This window comes from Anas acuta, chromosome 1, assembly GCF_963932015.1.
Source record: "Anas acuta chromosome 1, bAnaAcu1.1, whole genome shotgun sequence".
In the NCBI taxonomy this organism is placed as follows: Eukaryota; Metazoa; Chordata; class Aves; order Anseriformes; family Anatidae; genus Anas; species Anas acuta.
Window position 1 is genome coordinate 2937404 of NC_088979.1, and position 27570 is coordinate 2964973.

At 40.9% G+C, this 27570-nt stretch overlaps 1 protein-coding gene across 15 annotated transcripts in view; it reads left to right on the forward strand.

Moving 5' to 3' along the window:
* The first annotated feature begins 3898 nt into the window (after positions 1–3898).
* The window catches only part of EMSY (EMSY transcriptional repressor, BRCA2 interacting), a 39937-nt gene continuing 16265 nt past the window's right edge, over positions 3899–27570 (forward strand). For 4 of the 15 annotated variants that reach the window (XM_068693795.1, XM_068693597.1, XM_068693875.1 and 1 more), the window contains exons 1-10: positions 3899–4056; positions 5020–5128; positions 8588–8687; positions 9303–9377; positions 11633–11808; positions 12929–13081; positions 16606–16865; positions 21356–21632; positions 23552–23860; positions 26041–26190. In XM_068693795.1, coding sequence (XP_068549896.1) covers positions 5059–5128; positions 8588–8687; positions 9303–9377; positions 11633–11808; positions 12929–13081; positions 16606–16865; positions 21356–21632; positions 23552–23860; positions 26041–26190 — 1570 coding nt within the window. In that variant the 5' untranslated portion in view covers positions 3899–4056; positions 5020–5058. Of the gene's footprint in view, positions 4057–5019; positions 5134–8587; positions 8688–9302; positions 9378–10456; positions 10584–11632; positions 11809–12928; positions 13082–16605; positions 16866–21355; positions 21633–23551; positions 23861–26040; positions 26191–27570 lie in introns of those variants that run through there. The other 11 variants (XM_068693460.1, XM_068693961.1, XM_068693657.1 and 8 more) reach the window with 10 other exon arrangements.

A 27570-nucleotide genomic window follows, 5' to 3' on the forward strand; every position in this document is an offset into this window, starting at 1 on the left:
TCCTGAACATGAGCCAGCAGGGTGCCCAGGTGGCCAAGAAGGCCAACAGCATCCTGGCTTGTGGCAGGACTAGTGCAGGCAGCAGGGCCAGGGAGGTGCTCGTCCCCCTGGGCTCTGCTCTGCTGAGGCCGTCCCTCGAGTGCTGGGTTCAGCTTTGGGCCCCTCACTCCCAGAAGGACATCGAGGCCCTGGAGCGTGGCCAGAGAAGGGCTCCGAAGCTGGGGAAGGGCCTGGGACACAAGTCCTGTGAGGAGCGGCTGAGGGACCTGGGGGGGGTTTGGGCTGGAGAAGAGGAGGCTCAGGGCAGAGCTTATTGCTCTCTGCAACTGCCTGAAAGGAAGGGGTGGGGAGCTGGGGGGCGGCCTCTGCTCACAGGGAACCAGGGCCAGGAGCAGAGGGAACGGCCTCGAGTTGTGCCAGGGAAGGCTCAGGTTGGCAATGAGGAGACATTTCTGCTCAGCAAGAGGGGTCAGGCCTTGGGACGGGTTGCCCAGGGAGGTGGGGGAGTCCCCGTCCCTGGGGGTGTTCAAGGAGAGGTTGGACGTGGTGCTTGGGGACAGGGCTTGGGGGTGACACTGGTGGTAGGGGGTGGTTGGACCAGGTGATCTTGGAGGGCTTTTCCAAACTTAATAGTTCTATGCTTAACTTTTGGAAGGCAACTAAGAATATATATATATATATAAAAAAAATAGCATTTTCACATACTGCCTTTTCTTCTTTTACCCACAATGAATCAGTCTATTTCATATGAATTTGCTGAGAAAATTTCACCCATGAGACATTTAGCTATGTTTCTGTGCTAATGAAGTCTAAACCACCCTGTCTTTATTTTCATTTTTTCGTATATAATTGGAAGACTCTTGACATTTTGTTCATCGGACGTAAAGAAATTCTGTCAAGTATTGGCCTCATTTGGGCAGCCTCCCTGGATTGCTAAAATACCCTATGCAGTCATTCTGAGTCAGGGTAGCCTCTTACGCTTTTCAGGATTCATTATTTATGTTTTCTTTTCTTCCTTGTCCACAGTATCTCAGGCTCCCCATTGTTACAGGTAATGGACAATTGATTGTAGCTGAGTAGGTGGGTCTGAAGTAAATGGCAACTGTGCTGCTGTAACTACAGGCAGAATTTGGCCTTCAGACTTTTTGGACCTCTCCTGCATAGTTCTCTGTCTGGGTCTTTATTCTTAATGAAAATAAGAAGTATTCTTGGAAATCGTGTTACGACATCTGCGAAAACACGGCAGTCACAGCTTCAAGCAGTTCATACATAACTGGCTCAGCTTTTACCTCTCTTTTGTTCTGTGCACAGAAGGAAATGAAGCGTGTATGATTTTCCTGAGCACATACATATGTACTCATGTGAGTGTTGCTGTGCATCTGTCTACCTCTCCTGGAATAACCTGATCCCATTGGCCAGTTTAGTCCTCATCTGGAAGAAAATTAAAGATCTAAAAAAAAAAAAGAAGCAATCTCATTAAGTTTAATGAAACTGCTGATCCAGGCTGAGAAAACACATTATTAATGCTTTCTCTGAGAAAAGGTGAGCTGTGTTGTTCACAGAGATTTCACTGGAGAGCGTGTATGAGGACAGAGTGCATTCATCAACACACAAACTTCAAGAAAACATTCATCTTACAACTTAGATATATTTTGTTAAAAAAAAAAAAAGTTTAAGTAGTTTCTTGCTCAGGGAACAATTTACTCTATAAACTTAAGGGACAGCTGTTAAACACCTCATGCAATAAAAATGATTCTCTGCTAGAGCATCACAGTTATGACTGACGAGTAAACCTCAAAAGGGCTATATTATTCTGTTAAGCACTTCTCATACTGAACAGGATAATTGTACTAAAAGTCACATTTCCAGGCAGGTTTGCAGTGGATCCTCTGACCTGCAAAGGAAAGGTGCAAGTTCTGGCACCATCCTTGTCTGCCTCTTCCTCAGCTCTGTGCAAAGCTTATGGCATTTGGTTTTGTTAGGTAATATTATGCAGGGATGACACTATTTGCCCTCAGCCACTTCTTATTTAAGAAGGCATTGAAAAAAAAAAAAAAGGAAAATTGTTCTAGCTCTTCTGTACCATTCAGCATAATTATTTTCAGGTACTTGAGATTTATACCGCTGGGGAGAACAATAGGAAATTGCAAGTGAGAAAACATTCATCAATGATCACAGGGAAGAAACATTTATTTTTTTTTCTGTAGTTGGGTGGAAATAATAGCACTTGCAGATCTGAAAATAGGTGTTGCTGATCAAAGCGCACCATTCGCCTTGTCTTCACCTCAAAAAGCTTCCAGCTGTTTCTGGCCTTCTGAAAGCAAACTATAAAATAAGATTTTATTTCCTTGCTGCAAACTGTGGGCAAAATCTAGATTCAGACTGCGCCTTAGAGATTGCTCATTTCTAAGATTTTTTTTTATTATTTTTTATTTTTTCCTGGAGAACTACGGAAGACACCGTAGCCAGCGTTTACCTTGTGGACACTGACATCGAGAATCCTTCCTTGCAGTGCTGTGAAGCATATCAATGAGCCCTCTCTCGAGCAAGCCACCAGCTTCCCGAGCACTGCATTATACACTTCCCCAGTAAAACGTCTAGACGGGAACAAAGGGAGTTTCTCCTGCTGGCATTTCCAGCAGAAGCCTCCGCACACTGGAGCTTTCAAATTATATAGGTGGAAAAAAAAAAAGAAAAAAAGGCTCGATTCCTTTCGTTTTACGCGATTTCCTGTTAAAAGACACGCCGCGGGTGAGGCAGCTGGTAACGAATTTCCGTAAGGCAATCAGGGCATGGGTGTGTTTAGTGCAGGTGTGGACCCAAAAGCAGGAGATTTATGCAAGCTGGAACACCCACGGGATGGGTGCCATGAGGCGGGACACCTTCCCTCCTCTTCATCCAGCCCCAGGGTGCACATTTCCTTCGTAAAATCAGAAAAGCCGCGAGAGGAAGGGCGGAAAAAACAAGTGCACATGGCAAAAATGAAGCCCCAGGGGCCAAAGCTTTACCCGGTTGTGTGTTTTTTCAGTGATTACCTCACAGAAAGTTTTGTGAAAAGGCTTTTTTTTGTTTGTTTTATTGTTGTTTTACCAATAGGCTTAGGCTTTTTTTTTTTTTTTCTTTCTTGCCGTGACACAGCAGCCACAAACTGACACCACATCGCCTTCAAGCCTCAGCTGCGCACTGGAGATGGTTTCTTTTCCTATTTCTAATCTGATCTAAGGACTGTTTAGAAGATATAATTTATTGTGTTTTGTGTTGTTTTGTTTTGTTTTTCTGTGAAAACCACGCATGAAGCACCCGTGGGTGCTGCCAGGCCCAGATCTCTGGATCCATCCCTCACAGCTTTGGGGTGAAACGAAGCCATGTTTTGGGTGCTTTTGGGGCACACACTTTATTACCACTTTATTACCACTTTATTTGCACAGAATCGGGCTGACTGATCGCCACACCGAACCGGTGACGATTTTAAGCCAGAAAACGGCCGGACAGCCTCCACCTCGCCACATTTCCTCACACAAACAGCGGTCGGCGGTTAAACCCCAAGCTCTGCGGGGCGTGACGAGCCCGCCGCCCGCCGCCTCAGCCTCCCTCAGCGCCTCAGCAACGCGCGCGGGCTTTTTGTCCCCTCTCGCCACCCGTCCCCAGCCGCCGGGCAATGGCGGGACGGCCAGCAGCGCGTCCACAACAGCGTGTGTGCGGCGAAAGACTACAACTCCCATGAGCACCCCGCGGCAAAGCGCATGCGCACAAACACCCTGTGTCCACCTTACCCCCCTCCGCTCTTCTCCCATCTCAGCCGGGGAAGGGAGGGGAGCGAGGGGACTACAACTCCCAGCGTGCCCCGCGGCGGCGGCGCATGAGCAGTGCGGCGCGCCGCCATCTTGGTCCTGTGAAGCGCTGCTGCCGCCGCCGCCGCCAAACAAACCGGAGCGCGGCACCGGGAGGGGGGGGAGGGGAAGGGGAAGGGAGGAAGAGGAGGAGGAGGAGGAGGCAGCCGAGGCCGGGCCCTGCCTCTGAGGAGCCCCCTTCGATGTACCGGGCACGGCCGGGCAGGTGGGTCCTGCTCGCCGAGGCTCCGCGCTCCCCGGGGCTCCCGGTGCCTTCCTCCGCCGCCTCACCTCAGGGCCCGGCCCGGCGGCAGCGCCACGGTCCCAGGCCGCCGGTTGCTCGCTGAGGGGGGGTCCCCTCAGGGCTCTTTTGCCCTTTTTCCCTTCCCAACCCTCTTTTTTCCAGCCCCTCCGGTTCTCCTCCGCCAGCCCCCGTACCGGGGAAAGGCGGGCGGGGGGCTCCCGGTGGCGGCTGCCCCCTGAGGGGAGCCAGCAAGGCGCTGGGAGCTGCGGTGGAGCCGGGGCTTTTGTTCCCGGTGCCCGCCTCCCGCCGTGCTGGCAGCTCCCCCCCCCCTCCTTTCCCTCCCGCTCTCCTCCGGTCCTTTTTTCCCGTTTATTTTCCCCGTTATAACGAGGAGATGCCCCCCCTTTTCCTTCTCCTTTCCTTCCCCAAAACCTCGCCGCCATGCAGTGGGGAAAGGGGGTGTTCCCGTTTTGGGGGGGAAAGCGAATTTCACCGTGTTTTTGCTTTTCTGGCATAGGAGAGGCTCGTGCTAAATGTGTTCCCCGAGGGGAAAGGTGGTGGTGGTGTGTGGGGGGGCGTGCGGTTAGCTGGAAGAGTTCCTATAATAGGTGCTCTGTGCATAAAGGGAGGGAGGAGACTGGAGAGCATCGATTCGGGGAGCGTTTCGGCGTGAAAAAAAAAAAAAAAAAAAAGGGCTTGAGGAGGAGATGGGAAACTCAGGAGAAAGGCTCGGCTGGTGGATCAGAGGAAGGGAGGATAAGAAGCCCGTGCCCTTGCGGAGCCGCTGGATTCCTGCACGGTAACACATGCCAGCACAAAAGCTGGAGCCGGAATGGCAGCGAATGTGTTGGTGGAGTTGTGAGCAGGCAGCGGAGTTTGCATTCATCAGCCTGGGAGATCGATAAATGGTGGCCTCGCGCTGACTGCATTTCTGTTCCTTTTCAGCCAGGCCGAGCTCTGGGGGAGCACAGAGGCGAGGGAAAGATGCCTGTGGTGTGGCCAACTCTCCTGGATCTCAGCAGAGATGAATGCAAGAGGATCCTTCGCAAACTGGGTACAGTAAGATAACAGTCTGTGGGTCTGTATGTTTGCCCTTCCCAGATCTGCCTGCCCGCTGCTTTCGTGAAACACTTTAATGCGTCTACAGGCAACTTACAAGTCATTTCCTGCCTTTTGCATGTGTCATTGGTTTGACAGCCCGGGCTTAAAATGATGGTTGGCAGATGCTCTGCCTGAGCAAAAGGAGTAGAACGGAATTGGTTTGGTTTGGGTGAATCTCTCACGGACGTCCTGGTCCATCTCAGCCTTGATGTTGCAGTGCTGTATTTTTCATGGCTATTAAGATGTGAGAGGTTTTCATTTGCTTTTCGGTTCTTTATTTATACCCCAAAATCATGGAATCCTGGTTTGTTTGATGCAGCGAGATCGAGCACAAGTAGCAAAGGCTCTGGTGTAAAGATTTGAAACAAGAACCCAACAAACTGTGTGATAAGTTGCGATTTTTCAGTCTTCAGGTACATGGATTGTCAGGGAAATGTGAAAACAGTGTTATCACCTTACTGTTGTAAGAAGCAGGAGCTTTTGGCATTGTTTCAAATCTAGCTCAACATCTGGGTACCTTGCCCAACAGGAAAATAAATATATTGTGAGATTTTTCACGTTCCATCCTTGTAAATATATGAGTACAAGGAGATATAGCACTGTCTATAGAATAAAAATATTTGCTGTTTCCAACACACACGCACACACCTTTGGGTGTCACAGGGGAGGAGATCTTTTGTTAGATCAATGATCTGACGAAGCAATGTGCTTTTTGCATTCTTCAGGAACTGAATTTTTGTATTTAGTTAGTTTTTTTTTTCCCCAGTTAAATGATGCATAGGATTAGAAGGAAAGGCTGTCCTCTGAGGAGCATAATGTAGGAGATGATGTCAGGAAGAAAGCTGAGACTGCCACAAACTTCCTGTGACAGTTGAGTCACTTAGCTCCTTGTTTGTATTTTACTTGGAACTTAAAAGCTTTTGTGCTGTGCTCCTTGGCTGTGCAAAGGTTCTCAGACGTTATGAAGCCACTGACTTTATTTTCTGAGAACTGAGAAGTTATTTTTTCTTGATTTCCTCTTTATTTCTCTTCTCGGGAATCTGGGATTTGCGTTCTGTTGAAACAGACAGTGGCACAGACGTTGTGCACAGCACCAAAACGAAGCTGTACGTCCGTTGAGGTGACAGCTCTACGTCTTAAGCAAAGCTCAAGGAGTACAAAAACTAGGAGAAAGTGCGGGATGCCAAAAAATTCAGACCGGATCTGTGCTACTGAATTATGTTCACGTAGATCTGCTGGCTAGAAGTGTGGAAAAAAAGAAAAAAAAAAAAACAACTTCCACCCCAGCTGATGGCGGTGTGCTGGCAGAACCCTGCTGGTGCAGCTGAGCCAAACAGAACTGCAGCTACACCTCCTTCAATGACATAACCTAGGCTGACAGGAAAAAAATAAAAAAAAAAGCTTTTTTTTTTTTTCTTTGCTGGCATGAGCTGTGTCCCCACAAGGGGGCCCTGCCAGCGTAACAGAGGATCGCAGCTTGTAGCAGCCGTGGCTCTCGGAGGACAGGAAAGCTCTGGGTTTATCCAGACACGGCAGGAGGCTGCAGGGGGAAGGAGCAGGGGCAGGGGGAGCAAAGAGCTGTCTGACAGCCGTGCAGCAGATCGATATTGCTGGATGCAGAGTCCTGCCTCGCCAGCTCCACACAGCTCCACGAGTGAAATGCCACGGTGTAGGTGAGGCTGAAACGCATCCCCCAGGCGTGCAATACCTAGCGGTGTCCTGGGTTTGTAACCTTGCACCTGAAATAATGTTGTTTATTTGTAAAAGCCAATTTTTGAAGCTTTTTTTTGCCTCTTTGACGTGTTTCATCTTGAAAAGAGAGTGCACTGGTTCGTGACCCCTATATAAGACAGAAGGATGAGGAAGCTGGTCATAGCTGCTCTGTAATTTACTTAGCTTACCAACTTCCCAAAAGCTGCAATGTGCATTTAAAAACCTTCGTGTGAAGCATCTCCATTAAAATTGCAAAAAGGAGAAGAAAAAAAAAATCTGTCCTTGCTAAGTAATTATATGGTTGTATGCGGGGATTACTTTACGTTGTTAACAGAGGAAAATAATTAGTTTCTTAAATATTGTAACACGGTTGTCTAAATAAATGTTGATATTAGTAATAACCGTTGCGTTAATTAGCAAATGTTTTATAACCGAAGCTGTAAATGCTTCTCTAGGTCACTCAGCATCCCTGTGCAGGCTGCTTAGCCAAAGCGACTCTGTTTTGGGTTTTGTCTGCTTAATCAGGACAGGAGAGCAGGGCTTCTTTTCAACACAATTCCTCAATTTGATTTGTAAATGAGCCCTTTGGAATCCTAATCTGGAAGCTTTTCAGAGCAGCATCCTCTTCTTTATTGTGCAGGAAAGCTCCGGTGTGGTTTTGGGCCCTTGTTAGCTTGTGGCCTGCCCCTTTGATTTGTGTTTTTGGTTAACCTGGGATCTGTTGTGGGGTTGGGTGGGTTGGCTGCAGAAAAGGGGTGCTGAATGAAAGTCATCTTCAGAAGCAGTGAAAGAATTTGTCCTGCTGGCTCACAGCGTGGTTCCCAGGAACATTTTCTTAAAACATTAATGCTAAGCCTAGAACAGCAAGTCATTCTTTGGGAATCTGGCAGGCTCCAACGTCACTTGCACTAGGTGTGTTTTCACCCTTCCCAATATGACAAAACTCAGAAATTCCAGTAGGCTTTAAGACTATTATTTTTTGAAAACACTGATGGAATATTTCCATGAATCACCTGGCGTAATCAATTTGTTCCGTCAGAGTTACGTTTTTGCGTGCTGATCCTAATGATGCTTCTACGTTTAAGAGTAGCTGGATTGTTTCTTTCATGCTCTGGACAGGTTTAATTCACTCACAGTGCATTGTTTTCAGATTCGAGCTGTTGTACATATCAAATAAATGGGCATAAAAGATAATGGTGAGCATATTTAACAAAGCAGAGCTTCTGTTCTCCATGCTAATGAAGGAACAGTGTTAGGAAAAAATCATTTGCTCTCTTTGTAGTGTATTTCTTCTGCAAGTCAGGCACTTCCATGGAACTTTTAATAATAACTTAATTCATTAAGTTTCTTCTTCTATTGTTTCTAGAGAATTCTAAGGTACTGTCTGGGTTTGGGGACTGTTTCTTCAAGGTCCCTGACTTGAACTGCCAGCTCAGAGCTTGAGATGTTCGGTTGGGTGTATAAACTAGATAATCCTCTGTGATGATAGAATTGTTTCATAGAAAAGCTGTCCGCTGCGGCGTAATTGACTGAGAGAGTTCTAAACCATCAATCTCTTTTGAAAAGCACTAAATAATTGAAAGACGTGTTCCTTTTAATGACTTTGAAAATTAATGGAAAACTGTCAGTAATACTGAAAATAATGTTTTTCCTTTGCTGCGAGCGTTAAATAGAAATACCGTTTGCTCTAATTCCTCAGAACTGGAGGCATATGCAGGTGTCATCAGTGCCTTACGTGCACAAGGAGACCTTACGAAAGAGAAGAAGGATCTTCTTGGAGAGCTCTCGAAAGTGCTTAGGTAATCCTGACCTTTTTAAAATAAGAACAAGCGGCCCATTCTCTTTGAAGGTAGTACGTGCTTTTTCTATCACTCACATCCTAAAGCAAATCTTCATTTAGAGAAGTAATTCTCCATCTTGTGGAGCTTTGATTCCAGTTTGGCTTTGAATAAAGAAAACAACTGTTCCTCTCTAGTTGAAGATTTACTGTTTGTTGATGGTTTTGGAGATATCTAGCATTAGAAGCATCACAGCTAGCTCGTGAGTGCGTGCTGGCTCGGATTTTATTCCAGGTAGGATTTGAAGATCTTCAGGCCCAGGATGCAGCAAGGAAGAATGCTGCATGTTTGGTGCAATTTTTTCTATCATGTACTTTAAATTTATTGCACTGTTTTGCAGCGGTACCCAGTGAACAGTAATGTTCTCTTCATTCTTCAGTAATACTTTGTGAACAATAACGCATTCATTCTTTCTCTCTATGATAGCAAAAATTAAGTGACAATCTCTTAAATGTAACTGCCTGTTCCCTTTCATCTCCCTGACTGGATTATTCATAAGTTTCATTTTAGCTGGAAGTTTTAGATAAATGTTCATGTCTCCCTCTGACTAAAATATATTGGCTTTTTTTTTAACAGTATCTCAACGGAGAGACATCGCGCTGAAGTTCGGAGAGCAGTAAATGATGAACGACTCACGACTATTGCACACAAGTAAGTTCTGGGTTATTTTCTACACAATTTCCAAAGGTGCCCATTATGCTATTAGCTGAATGATAGAATTTTCAAAATTGATGGTAGTTTAAAGAACAGTAGTTAAAACAGTATATGGCCAAAGGAGTTACTGTATCTGATTGAGATCAGGGTGCTGGAAAGGATTATTTTAGTACTCGTTACTCTCATTTGCTGCACAAGCACAACGTAGGAGACAGTCCTTTGTCATGAGGAGCTTTCCGTAAAATAAACAGAAGAAACAGAATAGAGGGAAAACAAACAGCATGAACAGCTTCTTGTGTACAAATTTCATCTTTGTTTTATAGTTGTTTTTTAAATTTAGTTTTATTCATATCCATTTGAAAACGTTATTTTAAAAGAGACTTAACTGTAGAAAGACAAAGGGAGGGAAAGAGGTGGGAGAGAGCAGTGGAAAACAGTCATATATCAGCATAGAGGGGGGAAAAATGGTCAGGGTGGAGAGAAAAAAAAAAAAAAAACAACACCCTGCAGCAAGCTGTCTGATGACATCAGTGTCCACTGTTCCCGGCTTGATGCAGCTGCTCTGCTAGCATCAGCTGGGCTGGTTCCTCCTTGCGTTTGCTAGCTTCATGTGATTTTGAGAGGTGGAGAGGAGCAAGGGGGCAAGAGCTTACGTATCTCTGGAGGTAGTTAATAACCTGACCTTTAAGAAACGTGCTTGAAAAACGATGGATTTTAAGTGTGGTTTTTTTTTCCATATTTTTTTCCGTGTTATAACCACCGATTTTGAATTTGACTCATGTAGCTTAGGTGTTATGGGGAGGGAAAAAAGGAAATTGGGCAGGTAGCAGGTTGCTTGGAGTTAGCAGTTGTCAGAACTGAGACTTGCCAAAATCAGCATGCCTCTGTCGTGTTACAGAAGGACATTTTAGTATTTTAATGCTTATGTTTAAAGAGTTACAACTTGCTGTTTACCAAACAAAATCCCACCAACTTCTTTAGCGAAAGAGAAAAAATAATAACTAAGTATTTAATTGTCAAATCTGGATTATTTTCTTGAACCAAGTATCCTTTTTAAGTAGTAGTTCTGTTTTTAGCATTTTACAGAACAAGCGTACAGTTTGTCCTGATGTATCGAACTTCAAACGGATGAGATATTATAATCCAGACAAGGTGCAACTATAAAGTGCTGCATCTCTTTATTTTTCCTCTGGTAAATTCTTTGTAAGTGATGGTTGGTAATATAGTATTTGATTTAAATAATTCTCTAACTCACTAGGAGAGCAGTCTTTGCTAGCTTTGCTATGTGCAACATTTGTAGTCTTGTTTTTGATTTAAAAAAATGTATTTTTACCTCAGCTGATGCAGCTCTGCTTATACGATGTGAATATGTATGAAGAATGCTGAAGCATATCAGAATTTAACAATGGAGCAGATCCTCTGCATTTTACGAACTAATTTGTGGTAGATTTTGCTGCAACTTGCTTGCAATAGTTCATGTGGGAAGTTGGTTTTCAGAATATATTAATACATTAAACGGGTTGGTTTGTTTAAGAACGACATAACAGCATTGAAAAATAATCTGTAATTCGAGTTTTGCTGATTTAACAAATGACTGGTGTAAAACAGTCGGAAACAAACACCTCTCGATCTAGATGAGAACAGCATTTTTGGGAAGCATTCTAGTTTGTGTGTAAGTACTAAGGTTAAGAGAAAATCAGAGCAGCAGGTTGGTTTCTCTTGAAGAAGTCGCACAGGTACCTAAGTCATTTCATGTCCTTTTACTTTGGGACTACATGAATAAGTCTGAGAAACTTCTGCTGAGGTAAAACAAGATTTGCATTAGAAGCTGAGGGTTTTCTCCTGTAATGTGATCAGTTTGCATAAAATTTTATGAAATCTATTGGATGTCTATCTATTGTCATCTAGAAATAGAGAGTATATTAATTCTACCTGAATAGTAGATAATCTGTTGGGGGAGGGGTTGAACATGACATCCACAGATCTCTGGCCCGTTAAGGGCTGTTTGTAAAACATAACATTAAAAGTAAAAGAAGCAGCAACCCTTAGGTTTGCTATGGGAGGATTTTGACATAAATGGGGAAAAATGTGTAAGGGCTTTCAAGAAATAAGGAAGGTTTTAGATGATTTCTCTAGTATGGCTTTAGTAACAGCCTTTTAAATTTTCATTGTTGCAAAAAGGAAGTTAAATAAGAGTACTGAGCGTTTTGGAAAGTCAGCAGAATACTTAAAGAATGTGCATTTCTGTTTAGTATGTCTGGACCAAATAGCTCTTCGGAATGGTCTATAGAAGGTCGTCGACTGGTGCCGCTGATGCCACGACTCGTTCCGCAAACAGCTTTTACTGTTACTGCCAATGCTGTTGCCAACGCAGCTGTTCAGCACAACGCATCTCTTCCAGTTCCTGCAGAAACTGGAAACAAAGAAGGTGAGAGAACGCCGAGATTCTAGCACAAACTATGGGAATATAAAAATAATGTCACAGTATAAATTGTTTTCTTAGTGTTAGGTAATGAAGAAAAAAAATGAATCTTTTTTTATTGCACAATATTTGTAGAAATATATATATTTTTTTCTTTTAAATATACCTTTGTAGTGTCTGTAGTGTAAATCTGAGAGCTTTGTGTTAGTAGTGAGTATACAAGGAACTGGAAGTGGGGAAAAAAAAAAGGAAAAAAAGCCACGAAGTGAGGAAATGCACTGTTTAACTTGTTAAGTTCTGTAAAGTATAAAACCTTAGATTGATGGTTAAAGGCTCTGTAAAGTTCTGTAAGTTCAGAATATTTTGTTTTAGGAAGGTAGGTATAGATCTCTGTAGGTCTTGATGCAAGTGAAGGAAATTCTGTTGTCTTTCTTTTTATTTTTTAAAAATGGATCAAGTTAAAAGATTGATTTCCACTTTTTCTGTGGCTTGAAATAATGCTAGTACACATTCCATCTGATTTGGCTGGATGGGCTTGAAAGCAACTAGAGAGTGTGTAACACTTCTTGAAATAGGCTGCTTTTTTTTCTGTTCTTCTGAGAACTGTTGGACCACTGTGCTATTACTTGTAAGCAACATTTTTTTTTAAAAAAAAAAGCCTATTGTTCATTATTCAAGGAATGTTTTAGTTCCTCAGTGGTACATCAGTTGAAGAAGAGGCACAAACTATTTTCTATCAGTTAACAGTCTAGATAAGCATTGTAGGTCATTTATAGAAAAGCAAGGATCAAATATTGAGTTAATAATAATTTTTAAAATACATCAAGCTGGAAAGTAAAACATCTGATTATGATAAAGAAAAAGAAGAAAGCATACCATAGAATTGGCAGCACAAATTTCTGGGTATGGGAGAAGAGAAGGTTAGATTTCTACCTTTGAAGGCAGTTAATTCCATGGCCATGCTTAGGTCAAACCCGTGAGTTTTCAGCAGTAACAGGATTGCAGAGGCAGAGATGTGGATAATGACCCAATAAGTCTTTGGCTTCAGTTTCAGTTGCTAAGCTAGTGATAGAATTACAGGATCCTGCACTTCAGTTATATGGAAGGTGTCTTTTCTCCTCTTCAGTGGTGGTTTGCTATTCCTACACAAGTACCACTTCAACCCCAACATCTACCCCTGTTCCAAGTGGCAGTGTAGCAACAGTGAAGTCCCCCAGACCCGCCAGTCCAGCCTCCAATGTAGTCGCCTTGCCAAGTGGAAGTACTCTTTACGTCAAAAGTAAGTGATGCTAGTAACTGATTAACAAAAGGGAAAGAAAAGGACAACCTTGTGGCTGAAGCATGGAGCGAGTTAGACGCTCTGGCCTTGGGCGAGTCATTTAATGCCTTTATGCCTTAGTTCAGTCTCAAGACTGAATAAATTGGTTCTCTTTTTCAGAGAGATCGTGTTCAGGATAAATCCACGGACTGTCAAATGCTGCAGGGAGCAGTAATGGCAAGGATAGCAAGACTGGAAAGTATTTTGAAAGTAAAATATAGTCATTGCTATATTTCAGTGGATTTCTAATCCAGCTTGGTCAGGAATTGTCTCCGAGGTGGCACTGCATGCTGTTCTTCAGAGGACTCCCTTCTTCCCTCTCCTGCTTAAGTATTGCATGGTGGTCACTCTAGTTGAGTTAGAAAAGATCCTTCCCCCTTTCACTGTTGACCTAGACCTTTTCAGAACACAGTAGTTTGGAAACTATGCGTGCCCTTATTTTAATTAGAGATTCAGGTATTGGGCTGTTCCCCCGTGATCAAATCTAGCCTTGTGCTGGGTAAGGATTTGGCTCTTTGCATACTATATGCAGCTAGAAGCTTGAGAGAATACAGAGATTTCTGAGTTGTGTTTGAACAAATTACAATATTTATAAGTCAAGTCATTCTGTGATTTATTTGGAAGCGGATTTTAGTGAAGTTTGCATACCTAGGCAATTATGAAAATCCCATCAGATATGAAATCCTATCAGATACCCATCTTCACATATTTTTTATTTACTAGGTTTGGAAACCCAGGGTGTAATGTTTAGAATCAGTCTTTCTTCACGTTGTTTTGTTTGATATTTTTTTTTAATTTCTTGTCTAATAAATCAGCTAGTTCCAAAAGCAGAGTATGTCCTCATAAATATGTTCAGCTCATCCAAGATAGTTTTATCTAATAATTAAAAATGCATTAATCTGTCCTTATTTGAATTTTGATGCCTATTAAAATGCAAATGATTTAAAAAAAGATGAATAGTGAAGTTGATCAGAAGTGCTATTTACTGTTTTTGTGGATGTTGGAGACAGTTAATATTTAAAATTATAAATATTAATCTTAGTGCTATATGTGCATGTTTGTATAAACTTCTGGCTAGCCAGAAGTGTCAAATTGAACATAAACCCAATGTTAACTGCAAGCCATCATCTGTATCGGCTGTATCAACCCACAGAAGCCATTACGTTCAGATTTTTCATTTTTCTGATTTATTGCACTAATCACTTTGGCTTTAGTTTGAAGATTCGGGGGAAAATGTTCTTAACCTCTTAAAAATTTAATTTAGACTTCTGTTGAATGATTACATGGTAATGAGTATAAAACCAGTCTAGACGCACAATAGAGGGATGAAAGGTTCTCATTTTTATTCCATCCGTTCCTGGATTTTTTCCCCTCCCCAAACACACTTGAAGTACTTTATTCTATTTTTTTTAACGTAATTGTGCATCTTCCAGAGGATGTTGTTACCAATCACATTTTAACCGATTTGGTTAAGAGCAAGCCCAGGAGGCCTGAGTTAGGGTTAGGTTTGTTGTTTGTCCTCATTCATGTCACGGTCTGATCGAGCTATTAACCCCTCCGTGCCTCTGCTTCCTTGCAGTGTGAGTTACAGCCCAGCACTGTTACCTTTTAGCTAAGGGCTTGTGGAATATTTGGCTCAAGCAGAATTTCTGCCATGAAATTACAGGAATAGCATCCTTACAAAACCCCAGCAGTGAAAACAAGGAATGAAACAAGCTGTACCTAAGAACAAAAGATAAATATTCAGCTAGCTTAATTTGCTGCTCCTTTTGTTTTGTGGAAGGGGACGCCTACAAATACTTCTTACCTCCAGTATTTCTTTGTAACCCACTGAAGTACCAGCCAAGCTGAACGTGGATTCATGATTCAGGTGGATACTTGGATGCTGAAACTCCTGCAGGATTTTGATGCCATCAGTGGCCGTGTGGTTACAGGTTTACCAAGTGCCCTCACGGTATACTCAGAGCCTGTTCTTAGTAGATCTTAGCCCTGCAACTGAGTCTGCTTTGTGGATGGAGCTGGCCTCTAGGCTAGTTTACTGCCATAAAGGAAATTGTTGGTTAGAGCTTTGACTCATAGATCCACACACACTTCATCCATACTGCTACAGTGTTCTAAAACTATTTTTTGAAGCTGAAAGCAAGGTCAAAGTAGAACCTTGGCTTTTCTGTAGTTCAGTTTCATGATACAACCTCCAGCCTCTGAAGTATACCTGCAGATGAGCTGTTCCTAGACTAACACACAATACCAAGTTATGAAACTTTCATTTTTCACATGCTGTGCCACTAGGCCTTCTCTTGTCCATATTAATTCCTGCACTTTTACTTTCTGAATACCAGAATATTTAGTTATTTTAATTAGAGATTGACCGTAATTAGATCCTGACCCTAATTAGAAGCTGACTGCCAACCAAGTTTGCTTGGGTTACCAGCAAGACTGCTTTTTACCATGACAGTGTTTTCTGTCTGTAAGCCACAGGCATACAAAAGAAGGTCTTCAGTCATGTTCTGTATAGGGGAACTGAGTCTTTCCTGCATATCTTTGTGTGTTTTTTTTTTAATTGTTTATCCTTAGGTGATGGTAAACATAAATGCTTCCTAATAATTGTAAGAGATTTTCAAGGTAGTTAAACCGTGTCTTTTTCTAATGCGTAACAATTTATGAACCCCTTGCTTACTTAGGAAAGTTTCGTAGGAATTTAAGATCCCTAGATAGTGCTGTCTAAAGAGATGTCTGTTGCTCAGCTGAATGTTACGACAGATTTGTTTCTACATGTGCAGAAGTTGATTGTGGGGATGAATGAACTACTTAAAGGCCAGACTCGCCTTGTTTTCCACAATTTGATGTTAGGTGATATTTTACTGCTCCACACGATGCACAAAACAAAGCAGAAGCTTATAAAGTGAGGCTTGACCTTCACAGCTGTATGTTACGAAAAAAAAAATTAGATCTCAAGATGCTGCATGGAGGTGAAAAGGAGGTTACTGTAACAATAAGCACGGCATGGAAGTAGGTGCAAAGGTTGAAATCAGAGAAAACTGTAGGAGGATAAACTTTAGTTGTCCAGTAAAACATAATCAATAACTGCAGGGTAGGGTAAAGTTTTAAACTGAAACATGCATGGCATTATTCCAAATGCTGTGTGTTTAGTTTCATTAGACAAACTTCTGGGGACAGAATGAAACTTGTGTACTGGCTCTTGTGTTCTTTTAATCCCTTAAAAAGAATGAAGTAACCCAGTGGCTGACTAGCTCAGGATCTGAGGGGTTGTTTCTTTGCTTTCTGGCACTGTAAGTGTGGTCTATATTAAGGACTAAGACCATCTGTGGTGTGTTATGGGTTAGTTGTGACCATAAGATGTAATTTATATTTTTTCTTCTCTTACTTGAAAGTGTGTGCAGGACTCAGCAAGTCTGAAGTGTTTTAGAAAGCACTGGGAACTGCAGAGGGGGAAAATATAATTTAGCAAAGCACTTCTCTTCCAGGTGTCAGCTGCTCGGACGATGATGAAAAGCCCCGCAAAAGACGGCGAACTAATTCCTCTAGTTCTTCCCCTGTTCTCCTGAAAGAAGTCCCAAAGGCAGTGACTCCTGTCACTAAAACTATCACAGTGCCTGTAAGTGGCAGCCCCAAGATGAGTAATATAATGCAGAGCATTGCCAACTCCTTACCACCACACATGTCGCCTGTGAAAATAACCTTCACTAAGCCCTCAACACAGACAACAAACACGACAACACAGAAGGTATGTGGGGGAAGCTGCCAAATGTTCCTTTATTCTGGTTTTATCAATGAATAAGATGTGATGTTTGACTCTTCCTTTCTGTGAACTGTCTAGCTGTTTTTTTAAGGATTGCGCTGGGGATAAGGTAATCCCTCTGTAAAAAGAACAAAGAGAAAACCGAAGTCTTGTATGAATTTAGTTCACCTGTGTGTGAAGGGACCTGGATTGACAGCCGTGGAGACTGAAGCCCTCTTTTTATCCACAGAACAGGTACAGCACAGGCAGCGGGAGTGCAAGCTTCCCCCAGACTGCCCCACCAATGTGCCTCAACCCTGACCTGAAGGGACCACTTCTAGGGATGAGAGGGGATTCAGTCTCCATGCTCATTCAATTCTTGGCCTCTCTGGTGAGACTGCCAACAAGGTTGCCAGTTAGTACCATTTGTGGTGTTGGGTTTTGTGATATGGACACTAGTCCACTGAGAACTGGATCACATAGGCCACTGAACAGCCTTCAGATGGTAACAACTATTGGTCAAAGGTAATCTTTCTTATTTCTATTTTCCTTATTTATAATTATTCTTTGCAGTAGTAGAATTCCAGGAGAGGTGGCATGGACCTTCCCTTGTCATTCCTTTTGTCTAGAGACTACTTCCTGGGGGTCTGTAAGGCTTATTCTTGGAGCTGATCAAAGACAGGGGGGTGGGTTTTATTTTCCTTTCAGTTCTAGTGTGCCATTTCTCATTCTACATTAACAGTATTATCGTGGTCAGAATCAACTTCATGAGCTCAGTGTGCACAGGCTTTGTGAGAATGCAGAGTACAGTCTGTGGAAGAGGTTTTCCATAGTGAAATTTTGTAATGGACTCGGATTTTATGTGCCTGATCTACGGCATGGCTGTTTTCCCATGCTTTACAATGCACTTCACATGTCTCTGCTTTTTTGTCCTTGAGGTTTAAAAAAGATTAATGTGTCAGACCAAGTTAGTTCTTGGGGCAGTTATTAATTAAGGCAGACTTGGGAGAGGAAAAAAATGAATTTGGCATTGATACTGACAGACTGATTGTAGGCTGGCTGCTAACAAGCATTTTTTCCCAACTGTGAGAGTTAGACTCTTGAGCTCAAACCTTCACACACTATTTGTTCTATTAGTCTTGTTAATTGTTTTATGGCTCTGTTTGGATCAGCAGAGTTCCCATGTCCTGATTTGGGAAAGTTTAAAAGACAAGGAGAGGATTTACCTGAAGTAACGTGCAACAAAGAGGTTACTTTCTGGCCTCTTCCCACTTCAGAGCTCTTTGTTTTCATTTGATTCACTGTGCTTTAACAGCGTCCTTAATCAAAACTCAGAACACACGCATAGAGATTTGTCAGGAAGCACATATCATCAACTAAAATGTCCTGCAAACACACAGCTGGGTTAGAGTTTCACCTCCCTAGCCTGTTGCTCTTCTTAGGCTCATCTTCTGTGCAAGAAGACTTTTTTTTGCCTTAAATGTCTGTAGTGTACTAAATATGCATGTTGCATATTGTGGTAGTTAAAGGTGGAGGGTGCTAAAGCTGTTTAAGGAAGAGAATGGAGTGTTGGTAGGGCCTTCTGCAGTTGTGCCTCTGCTTGCTCTGACGTGAAGATTTCAGGTTTTGGTTTGTGTAGTATTATTTGACTCTCTTGCTAATCTCCTGATAGGAAAATCGTTTTGTTTCATTAGGGAGCCATAATAGCGTTTGTCTGAACTTGTCACACTGCCCTCTTTCGTTGTATTTAGGTATGGTAAAATACGTCACAGGATAATTTTGGTGAGAGAGATCCCTCTTAGGAGTTTCAAATTAAATGACAGACTTGTTAGACTCAAATTGGAAATGTACTATTTTAAAGAAGTGCAGTTGGGTATGAGTGAAGATCTTGGATATGAATGTAATTCTTAGTTTCTGCATGCCAGCTTTCAGAATTGTTTTGACATCTCAGTAGGCTGGAGGAAGATTTGTCGTAACAGCTAATAATGTCACAGCTCCAATTTCTGGATCCTCCTAAAATAAAGCCCTCTGTCTGGGACTTAGAAGGAAACTAGTAATTGAAGCTTCTGGCCATGTAGTGTGTTTATTTCTCCAGAAATTAGGTTTTGATATTTCTCAAAATAGAGCTGGTGGGACGTACCTCAGTGTATGTAAGGGATTGATTTTTATTTTTATTTTTTATTTTTAACTTTACAGTTAAAATCAACAACAAAAAAGGCAACTTGCTATTAAGACAGTAGTCAGTCTTTTTGCTGTGGAAAGGTGTGATGCAGTTTTGGTACCTCTGACAAGTTCACTTTTAATTTTTTGACTTGAAAATAGTATTTCAAAAATGTAATTGTGTCTTGAGCTTAAATGTTTGTAAATTTTTCATCAGAAAATTCTGCTTTCTGGATATGCTTCACATGTGAAGATCACTAATTTTTATTCCATTTCTTCTCTAAAAATGAATGTAACAGATCATACCGATCCCAAGCTGCTTAGTCACAGGACAGCAGTCGGTGTTGAACTATAATCCTTTACCAGCTATTCTCCTTAAGTGGTTAAACAAAGTGTTATTAAGTGATAATTTCAGACTGGATGGTTTATCTCTGGCTTTGAATGAAGAACAAAGCTGGTCAGGAGCTGTGATGATGCCCAGAGGCATCCTGCATGTCTGTACTTAAGGGAGATGCTGACGTTGTCCTGTTGCACTGAGTTTTGTAGGAAGGTTGGTGTGAGTAATCTGCCTTTTTTGCAGTAAACTGCAACTCATCCTTTGTATTCCTCAATCACTTATCGTAGGTGGAATGGAGCTGGCTCTAAAATTCAAAAACTTGGAAGTATTTCTAGTGTTAAGTGACCATGTAAGACACAGAATGAAACTCCAGAGGCACATCCCAGGATCTTTTCACCTGCAGGATTAGTACCAGATTGGAGCTGTGCACTGCTCAGCTTGTGTGCTTGGCCATAGCCTAAGAGCAATTTCAGAAGTGTTTTGAATAAATCAAGCTTAGGCAGGAGGCAAAAAGAAGAGTGACACAGCAGAAACATTCTCCCAGGAGAAAGCAATAAAGTGGTAGAGCAGCAGCTATGGAAACCTTGTCCTTCAGGCAGTGGTGAGGTGTGGTCAGCCTCCTGTTATTCATGGAGGTAATAAAGTTTTGGTTTTCCTCAGATCAAGATGTGAAAGGCTCAGCTAAGTGGCATGTCCATAAAACTGGGCACAACAGGGAGAAAGGGGGGCCGGAGGCAACCATGGTGGTGAAATATGCTGCTTTTATTCCATCCATGTGGTTATCTTTTTTTTTTTAATTTTTATTTTTTTAAACAAAATTTAAACTCTTAATCTCTTCCTGTTTGGTTTATCACTTAAGTCTATTTCTGGTCCCATTATCACATTATTTCTTTTCTGTGTCAGGCAGCATTTCTGTAGTCCTGGGTAGTGTAAGATTTTCAATTGGAGCTGACCAAGCTTTTCTTTCTTCCTTATGTAATTTTTTTTTTCTATTTGATTTTGTTATGTGGAATCGTGAATAGGTTTTGAAGTTCTAGGGTTTTACTAAATGACACTTTTATTGGGATAATTGCATTACTGAAACCATTTCTTCAAGTTTTTGCGTGGTAAACTGAATGCATTGTATTTCTCTCCAGTGTCCTTTTCATTTTAACTGTGTTTGTAAGTACGAGGAGGTACGTGTAAACAGAATAAAGCAAACCTCCTTACATAAGCAGTCCCTGTATTAAAAATGTAGGAAATGGTTAGCTTTCTAGGTCAGTTGCGTAAGAGCAGACTTGTTCCAACGTTATAATGGATTCTATGTATTTCAATGTCAAATCAGATTCATGGGGTTGGAATTGTAACTCGCACTAGGAGTAACGTTCATTGTCTTCAGACAAATGTTTCTCAGACAGATAGGAAAGAATTTCTGTTACTGAGAGCACTAATTGAAGCAGAAATTGTTTCTGAGCCTAAACCAGGCTTTTCGCTGATGAAATATTGTTGTTTACAGCATTATGGATCAAAAATATTGCCCATTACTGACTCAGCAACTGTTTGTTAAAGAGAACAAGACATCTCTATTCTCTTCATTGCTGTTTCTTGATATAAGTGGAGGGTTTGGGAGAATGGTGTTTAAAACTTGCTTTAAACCCCTGCTGTGTTGTTGTTGTTGGTTTTGTTTTCAAAATGGGCTTCAGGCTACCTGGCCCAGTTAAATGAATCCAAGCAGTTCATTCCTGTCTGTCTGTCTTCGAACATGAGATAATTCTACTTTAATTAATAGCAATTGTGTTTTTAAAAAGATTTGTAATTTTATGGAAATGTTTATTAGTGTTTTTTCAAACCAAGGGAATTTTTTTATTGCCAGCAAATGTTTGCCAGTCTCAAATGGTCTTGAAAAGCATATATCCGTAAAACTAAACACTCATACACCGATATGTTGCTGCAATTTTATGCTTTGAAACAAGTGCGAAGAACAAATGAATTTCTTGTTGTTTTTCTTTTCTCCTTTCAGGTGATCATAGTAACCACCTCTCCAAGCTCAACTTTTGTACCCAACATCCTTTCCAAGTCCCACAACTATGCAGCGGTTACGAAACTTGTCCCGACGTCAGTCATTGCCTCAACTACTCAGAAGCAACCGGTGGTTATAACTGCTTCTCAGTCCTCTTTGGTCAGTAGCAGCAGCAGTAGCAGCAGCTGTTCCACTCCCTCCTGTACTGCAAGTACTATTGCAGTGACTGCTGTGGTATCATCAACGCCATCTGTCGTTATGTCAACAGTAGCACAAGGTATGGCAGTAATTCTGTGTGTGTAAAAGCTCTTTCACTGCTGAGTTAGACTTGGAGAATAGCGTAGAGACGTGCTTTGTGTTTACATGTGCTGAGTAAAGAACAGGACACGTGAAAAAAGTCTGAGGAAACTAATCCAAAGTACTCCAGAAAAGGTCTTGCTGGATACGGCTCTTTCCCTTTTCAACAAGTGGTGTGCAGATCCAGTTCTTAAAGAGAATCTGAGATAGTGTGGCATAGCTTTTGTTTAGTTTGAAAAAAAAAAAAAAAAAAAAACTTGTGGCATTAAAACAAAAAAAAAAAAGGCTTTTGAGAACTCATGCACAAAGAATGATCATTTCCAATATTGTTTCCCTCAATGCCCAACTTATAGAAATACACAAAATTAACAAATTAACACCAGCTCACTGAAACTAATGCTTGACATGCCTAATCTTAGGATACTTCTTGTGGTAACTAGTCTTGATGACAATTCTGAAACATAGAGAAGTACTTACACCTTTTTATCTGTGTATTTTCTCAGCATCTTAACTTTCAGGTCCTTCAAATTAATACCTGAGTGAGCCTGAACTTAAAATTCCTGGTTTTCTAATTTCTAGCTTCATCTATGTGCTAGCTTGACTGATTCAGCTGTACAACCTCCAGCTGTTTGGCTGGGAAGCTGTGGAAAAATGAAAGGACCTCAGTGACCAGCACTTACTGTGCCTAAAAATGACAAGTGTTACACACCAATTTTTCCTGGTCCATTATTTTCTATTCTTGTTCCATTCCACAAAAAATTGGGCAACTCAGGAGGTATTCCGCATTCCCTATTACTTTTACTTATTAGGTCCCAAAGGTAGACCATCAGTTTACGGAGCATAAAAGCATACAATAGAACATCAAATAACATGAACTGTGGATTTTTAGTTGGATTTAATCTTGGAAGAGACAGCTACAGTTCTAAAGTAACCCATGCAGTTAAAGATTCAATGTCATTACAGAAAATACTGATGAACCATTGTGACAAACGAATAATCATTTCCCCTGAGAAGAAAGTGAAATTTATGAATGTAAACAGCTGAGCAAGAAAATTGAGAATCTGTCTTAAGTGATGTAGTGAGAAGAAGGCTGCTTATTTAGATTGCCAGAATTGTAACTTATTATGGCTGTTAGCACTGTCACTGCCATCTATAAATATAGAGAAGTAAAAGAGGAGATTTTCTTTCAATGTTCCCCTTAGGCAGTTTTTAACCAAGCCCTTGCCAGTGTAAGACATACTTTGTCTTTTTTGGTGCTTATGGATGAGAAGCTTAGATAAAGCCAAAATTTGTTGGAAATGTTGTGACAACAGTGCAAGACCTAAGTATTTATGTATGTGGGAGCTTTGTTTTTGTATCCTATTGCTTTTCTTTATTACTTGTAAGATTGTTTAACCTACCAGCATAAAAAAATGTTCCACAATTTTCTACATAACATGATTACTTGATTCAATCCTGTATGGTGACATTGCATTCACTAAGGGATACTCCCTTATATTGATGGATTTGACATTTGTCATCCCTAAGCTTGTTGCAGTCTTCGTTGTTTTTTTTTCTTACTATAAATATTTTGCTTTATTGAAGATTAAAGTCTGGCTTTGTGAAGATTAGTGGAGTTATTTGTACTACAAAAAGTGCAGGAAGGAGACTAAGACTGTTGAGTCTTTGTATTAGCTGCCGTAATATGTTTTACTGTCACACTGAAAATCTGCATAAAGCTCCCTTGACTCTGTACAGAGCATTTCTGATACAAGTAGGAGCTTTTTTAAGTAGGAGGGTTTTTTTAATGTATATTTATTTGCATCTTTCAATGGTAGAGGCAGTTTAAATGCAAAAGTATACAAGAAATTGTAATTTTATATCACATTATTCAATCTTAAACTATTTGCTCTTTTACAGGTGTATCTACGTCGGCGATTAAAGTTGCCTCTACCAGACTACCTTCCCCCAAAGGTTTGGTTGGGAATCCAACCCAGATCTTAGCACAGTTCCCCAAACAGCATCAGCAGTCCCCCAAACAGCAGCTGCACCAAATACAGCAGGCTCAGCAGCAGCAACAGCAGCAGCAGCAACAACAACAGCAACAACAGCAGCAGCAGCAACAGCAGCAGCAGCAGCTGGCACAGTCTTCTGTAGCTCAACAGCAGCCACAGCAATCTCAGTTGCCACCTGGCATCAAGCCCACCATTCAGATCAAGCAGGAATCAGGTAGTTGGAGTTAATCTTCGGTTGTATTGCTGATTGTTGAGGTCTAACCCCACACCTCAAGAAAGCAGGGCTGAATTCTGTCTCAAATGTACGTGGGGAGCTGTCATTAAGGCACAAGTACCTGAGTACTGGACTGTGCATTAAACACAAAAATAGATAGGTAGTAAAGGATGTCTTAATGTTTTCAGCTAAAAATAACTGAAGAATTTGGTTCTGTCATTCTTCTTGTTTGACTCAGGTATTGTAGACTATGTTTTAGGAATGAATGTTTTATCTTTAGACACTTAAAGGTATGTAAATATCTTGAAAAGCAACTTGGTTGGCAACTTGAAGACACCAGTTTCCTGAAGATCCAAGAGCTGTTCAACAGTATCGACTGGAAAAAAAAAAGTTAATCTGCGCTTTAATTATTTTCTTGGGTCCAGAAATTGAAATCTATTTCTGAGATATTTGTCAAAGCAAAAATACAATTAGATCTGAGACTGGGAGTTGGACTTGATTCTTTTTATAACATTGATCCATTCAGTTGACTTTGGGCAAGTCGCATGATCTTTCTGCCTTGGCTTTACTCTGCTGTAAAGTGCAGTTCTTAGTGAGATGTGGTAAGAACTGATGCTTGCAAAGTTACCAAATTCTAAAGCAAGAAATGCTATAAAAGTGCAAAGTATTTTTATGTACATATTTTTAGATTAGTCATGTGGTCAGTATTTGATTATTTTGTTTGTATTATCAGGCCATAGAATGGGGGAAAAAAACAACAAAGCAAAACAAAACAAACAAAAAAAACAACCTTACCCCTGTCCTTTAATAAACTTCCTCTTGGATTATAGCACCATTGCCTGGGAAAAAAATATCCACTAATGAGGAAACATTGGAGGCCTCCATCCTCCTAGTAACAGGAGAATACTTGAGCTGTTACAGGAGAATACTTGTCCCGTTACTCCTAGTAACAGGACAATACTTGAGCAATAAGAGCTTCACTCTGTGCATTCTACTATAGTTTTAGGCTCAGAGTGTTTTTTAGTTAAAGTATCTTTGGAAATGCCATTTGATACCTACTCTCTGAAAGATGTGAGCTAATTTTCATGGAGACTTGGCTTTTTATCCAGTTTGTCTGGAGAATGCAAAGGCCTTGGTCTTCCCAACTTCATTATGGCACTTAAGTTTGGAGCTTACTTGCTTTGTACTGCTTTTATGGTCAACGTAGAAAGAAGCAAATATCTCTGGAAGATGTTTCATGTCCTGAACGGACAAAATTGTTTGCCTAGAAATATTTGTACAAGTATAAATGTCTGCATTTAGATGGGCTTATTTCAGCCTGGGTGTTTCATGACATTTTCCCAACACAATTCAGTTCATTTATCTCAACATGAAACACCACTTGAGATGCAAGTGACCTGGGGATACTTCTGAAAAGCAAACGTGAATTGTGGTTTGCAACTGAGAAGTGAATCTCACACGTATACTACTCCTCTACACAAACTGAGAGAAAGCGAGCAGAATCCTTGCCATAATAAGGTGCCCTCATCCTTTTGTTCTTGCTGCTTCTACTCAGTTTGTTTCATCCCAATTCCTTTGCAACTTCAAGATAACCAATAAATCAAGAGGAGAGATGATAGTTTACTGAAAGCAACCTTGTGTAGCCAGTGTTACAGTTGCTTCCTTATGCACATCAGTACTCAGTGTGCAGGAAGCTTTTTGTTTCACAGGGATGAAATTCAACTATGCTCTTAAAGGCATATTAAAATTTACAGGCTAAATATGTGAAGAACTTCTTCATTTTTAGATCCTTCACTGTATACAATCCAATTTGGTATTGGTTGTAACCTGTTGGTTCCTGGGAAATGTGTTCTACTTTTTGAATCATGAAAAAAATCAATATCCAGAAAAGATCAATAAAACAAATCAATGATGGAATGGAATCCCATGCCTCAGTGGGAGTAGCTAGGAATTGAAACAGGCACGTGAAAAGCAAAGATGATGATTGTCTTGTTATTTGCAAAGAAATCTGAAAAGAAAAAAAAAAACAACAAAAACCATTTTTTTCAGGATCAAGAATACTTGGTCTCAGAATAAAAGCCTCGTGAGGCTACTTGCCCACCAGGGCTTGGTCTGAGAAAACATTTCAGAAAGTAACTTTTCGTGCCTGTATTTTAACAGTGACCTTTCTCCTTTCCTAGGTGTTAAAATAATCACTCAGCAGGTGCAGCCCAGTAAAATCCTTCCCAAACCAGTTACAGCGACCTTGCCCAGCAGTAGCAATTCACCTATTATGGTGGTTAGCAGTAATGGGACTATCATGACAACTAAACTGGTCACTACTCCCACTGGTAAGTTATGGTTCTGAGAAGGGAAGGGAGGGTAAACCCAGACATGCAAATAATAAAACAAGGTTTACTAGGGTTAAAAAAAAAAAAAAAAAGCACTTCTCTCTTGTAAACAGTGAGCACAACAGTGCATTCACAAATGTTGATAATTGTTCTAGATTAGGATTTGTAGCATCTAGTGCTCTTTTATTCCCTTATGATCCCTTTAAATTGATTCACAAAAGCATGAAAATTCCATCGCCATTGAGTTTGTTTTAAAGGAAATTTTCTTGCAATTTACACCAATACTTTGCACTTCTGTAGTACCTTGTATTACATAATTTACATTAATTAATTTTTAGGTGCCTTAAGTAGATGGCTCATCGTCATTCCTAGTTTACATATATGGAGTTTAGAAGACAGATGACTTGCTCATAGTCTCGCAGTAAACTTAAAAAAAAAAAAAAAAAGCCTATAAATTGAATTTTAAACTCAGTGTTTTTCTGGGGATCTAATTGTATTTGTGTCTTACTGATTGAGGATCAGAAATAATGCAGAAATAAATAAGTGAAACTTGTGTGAGGAAAATTTGCAAGGCAGCTTTATCCCAGTTTTCTGAAAACTCTAATTTGCATGCTGAATTTTTAGCATGAGTTGGGGATAGTAGCATAAACTAACAGTTAATGTTCTTTTTTTAAACTTTACCTCTTGAAATACTTCACACAAGCATTTCAAAGCATATAAAAGTTGTAGCAGTTCTGTAGTTTATTTAATTGGTAAAACCTGTATTCTGCTCCATTGGATCTGAACACGTGGTTTTCCTGTTAAAGCAAGTTGTTTTGCTGTGTGATCGGTAGCAATTAATGTCTGTAGAGAGTATCTGCAGCCGTACAAGCAGAATGGAATTGCAGTGTTAGTGTAAGTGTTGACTCCTGTTATTATTTTGAGCAAGTTTTTTTTGTGGACTCAAATCTCTTTCCATTCTGAGGAACAGGGATTAAAAAAAAATAGTAGGTAGGACTTATCCAACTACTAAACCTGTAAATTATGTTGTCATTGTAAAATTGCACTTTTCACTTAAAGATATACTTAGATCAGTCATTGTCAGCATTCTTAAATGATTTGTCTCATGGGTGAAGTGAGAGTATAGGTATCCCTCGAGAGAGAGGAATCCATTCTGGTAGTTTCATCAGAGAATTCTTGGGCATCTGACAGAACAAGAGGCAAACATACAGGTAGAATCTACATAGCTATTGAACAGTTTAAAAAAAAGCACAAAGCCTTCGGGACAAGGATATGAATTAAAAAGTAGCAGTTGTAAAGTACAATATAATATTTTACAAAACTCTTAGACTATTTTAAAGCTGGCATATACTTGAATGTTTCTCTGCAGGTTTAAAAACT